The 2,372-nt window shown below is 38.1% G+C and overlaps 1 protein-coding gene across 1 annotated transcript in view; it reads right to left on the bottom strand.

Moving 5' to 3' along the window:
• The window catches only part of LOC102677289, a gene marked incomplete at its 5' end in the record, with an annotated part of 10,905 nt that overhangs the window by 7,636 nt on the left and 897 nt on the right, over positions 1-2,372 (bottom strand). The window contains one exon of the mRNA XM_006611834.2: positions 651-822. Coding sequence (XP_006611897.2) covers positions 651-822 — 172 coding nt within the window. The remainder of the gene's footprint in view (positions 1-650; positions 823-2,372) is intronic.

Genomic DNA, 2,372 nt, shown 5'->3' with positions numbered 1-2,372 from the left:
TTTTTTTTTTTTTTTTTTTTTTTTTTTTTTTTTTCTTAAACTAAGTAAGCAAATAGAAAATAAAAATAATTACGATACGCATAACGATATTTACCGCATGAAATTTATACCGTGTAAACCTCGATACATTCTCATGAGCGCGCGTGATCTTCGAGCATAGGTATATTTCGAAGTGAAAATCGTGTGTGATTCTTTCTCGAAAAGGTCTCGAGGAATGTTGTAGAATGTACGAAAGGTTAATAGCAGATTTGATAGTGAAAGGTATTTTGCTATGCAGTGATTCTACCGCGGGGGGGGGAAAAAAAAAGCATACATCAACACACGTATCCATCATCCTTACTAATTATAAAAATCCTGCGTTTATCATTTTTTTTTTCCATTTTCGTTGTTTACCGCTTTATATAACATTTTATACCGTTTCAAACGAGTATTTTGGAATACAATAGAGATCATGGATAAATTATATCTCAAACTCGATTCTCCAAAGGTAACAGTAAATACACCGGTGGAACGTGATATAAACTAACACGTATCGCGAAACACCTGATACCTTGCACACCTATCGTCTTCCAAGAGTGCCAAGAGTCTCTCTTCCTGGGCGCAAAGGGTAAGGGAAAACGAGCAAAGAAAAATTGTCTCACTGTACTTACAAACAATTGTAAAGGAGGGAATCGACGATTTTGACAGTGAAACACGTGGCACCGTTCAAGCAGTAGTACTCCGCGTAATCCGGTGGACACGTGTACATGTGGAATGTGATATTCGGTCGAGGCGTCGGCGTCGGTGGCCGCGGTTTCGGCGTCGACCGCGATGAACAGGCGTCTGTCAACAGAAATCATATTAAAAATTACTTCACTCTTTATATTATCGCTCTTGACTCTTCGATTTACTACTTTTATTATTCTTATAGATTTTCCAAAAAATTTGAAAAAAGAGATCGAGTTATTTATATCTACTATTTTTTTTTTTTTTTTTCTTACTTTTTGAAAAATCTCAGAACACTCATTGAAATCTCCTCTTATATATATATATATATGTGTGTATCAAACGTATAAAAAGCTGCGAAAGAATTCAAAAATAAAATTTCGGTCCAAGTTACTACTTCCTCCACCGAATATTTGGCCCATGACTATACTTTTCCTACTATTCAAAAAAATGTAAAAAGAAAATTGGAACATATATAACACGCACATACATAAAAGAAAGAATTCGAAAATAAAATTCCAGATTGCCTACACTTCCACTCCGTCAAATATTTGGACGTTGGTCCCCAAAGTGAAATTCACCGGTGGAAGAAAAATCGTGGAATTCTGAAAGGATCCATTGTCCCGCTATCACTATGGCGGATCGATAAAAGCTCGGGCTCGATTAAGTTGTGTAACGACCAAAGGCCAAGCATCGTTTATCCCATTACCAAGGTACAAGGGAGAGGTGAATTGTCGAATGGACGCTTTAGAAATTCCAAAGGCTTCCAGGTTTGGCAAACACAAAGGGCGGCCTCGTATTTTAGGGCTTGCCTAAGTGCTCGTGCCTGTACATCCTCTCTCTCTCTCCCTCTCTCTCTCTGTCGTTCTCCTTTCTTCGAACCCTTAAAAACCGCTCCTTATCCTATCGTCTTCGTCTTTTGTGACGTTTTTGACTCCAATGCTATTAATTCGTGATCAAAGAGGCAAATGGTCCTTTTTCTTTTTCCTCTTTTCTCTTTTCAACCCTCGTGACACCGTTTGGCCGTTTTTCACCCTCGCTTGACTTAAGGGTTAACGCGATAACATTAATTGGATAAAGGAGAATTAGATCTTGGCCGTTCGAGAGTTGAAATAATAAGTTAAATAATAATAAGGAAAATTAGATAAGTTGTAGGATATGGGTCACTCTTCTTCATCCTATATATTAAAAAGATCCCTCGATCAGAGTAATTACCAATTGAATGACCGCCATTCTTTGGAATGTTGATTGAAAAGCTCGGATAGAAAAGTTAATTGATATAGATTATATATAAGATAAATTAAATTAATTAAACGAATTTTCATAGAAATTGGAAAAGTACCGATCTTTTGTTAAATTTTTCCGTTCAATTTAGAGGGTAAAAAAAAAAAAAATCGACAGATTCTCCACGCGGTTTTCGCATTTTCGATGCCCAATGAATCGTTTTCGGACGAGAATGGGGCAAAAAAAAAAATAGAAGGGGCGAAAGGAACGCGAGGAACTCGAGTCTCGAGGCAAATACCATCGAACAAATTCGGAAAATATCCAAACGTGAAACGTGCGTTCACCTGGTAGCGGAGAGCCACGAGCTGCCTCTGCCGTGCAACAACACGCCCGCGCCGCACGTTGCATCCGCCCCGCTATCTGTCACCTGTTATAATTTTTGC

This window comes from Apis dorsata, unplaced genomic scaffold (genome assembly GCF_000469605.1).
Source record: "Apis dorsata unplaced genomic scaffold, Apis dorsata 1.3 scaffold_93, whole genome shotgun sequence".
Taxonomy (NCBI): domain Eukaryota; kingdom Metazoa; phylum Arthropoda; class Insecta; order Hymenoptera; family Apidae; genus Apis; species Apis dorsata.
This window is presented reverse-complemented; position numbering and strand designations above follow the sequence as displayed.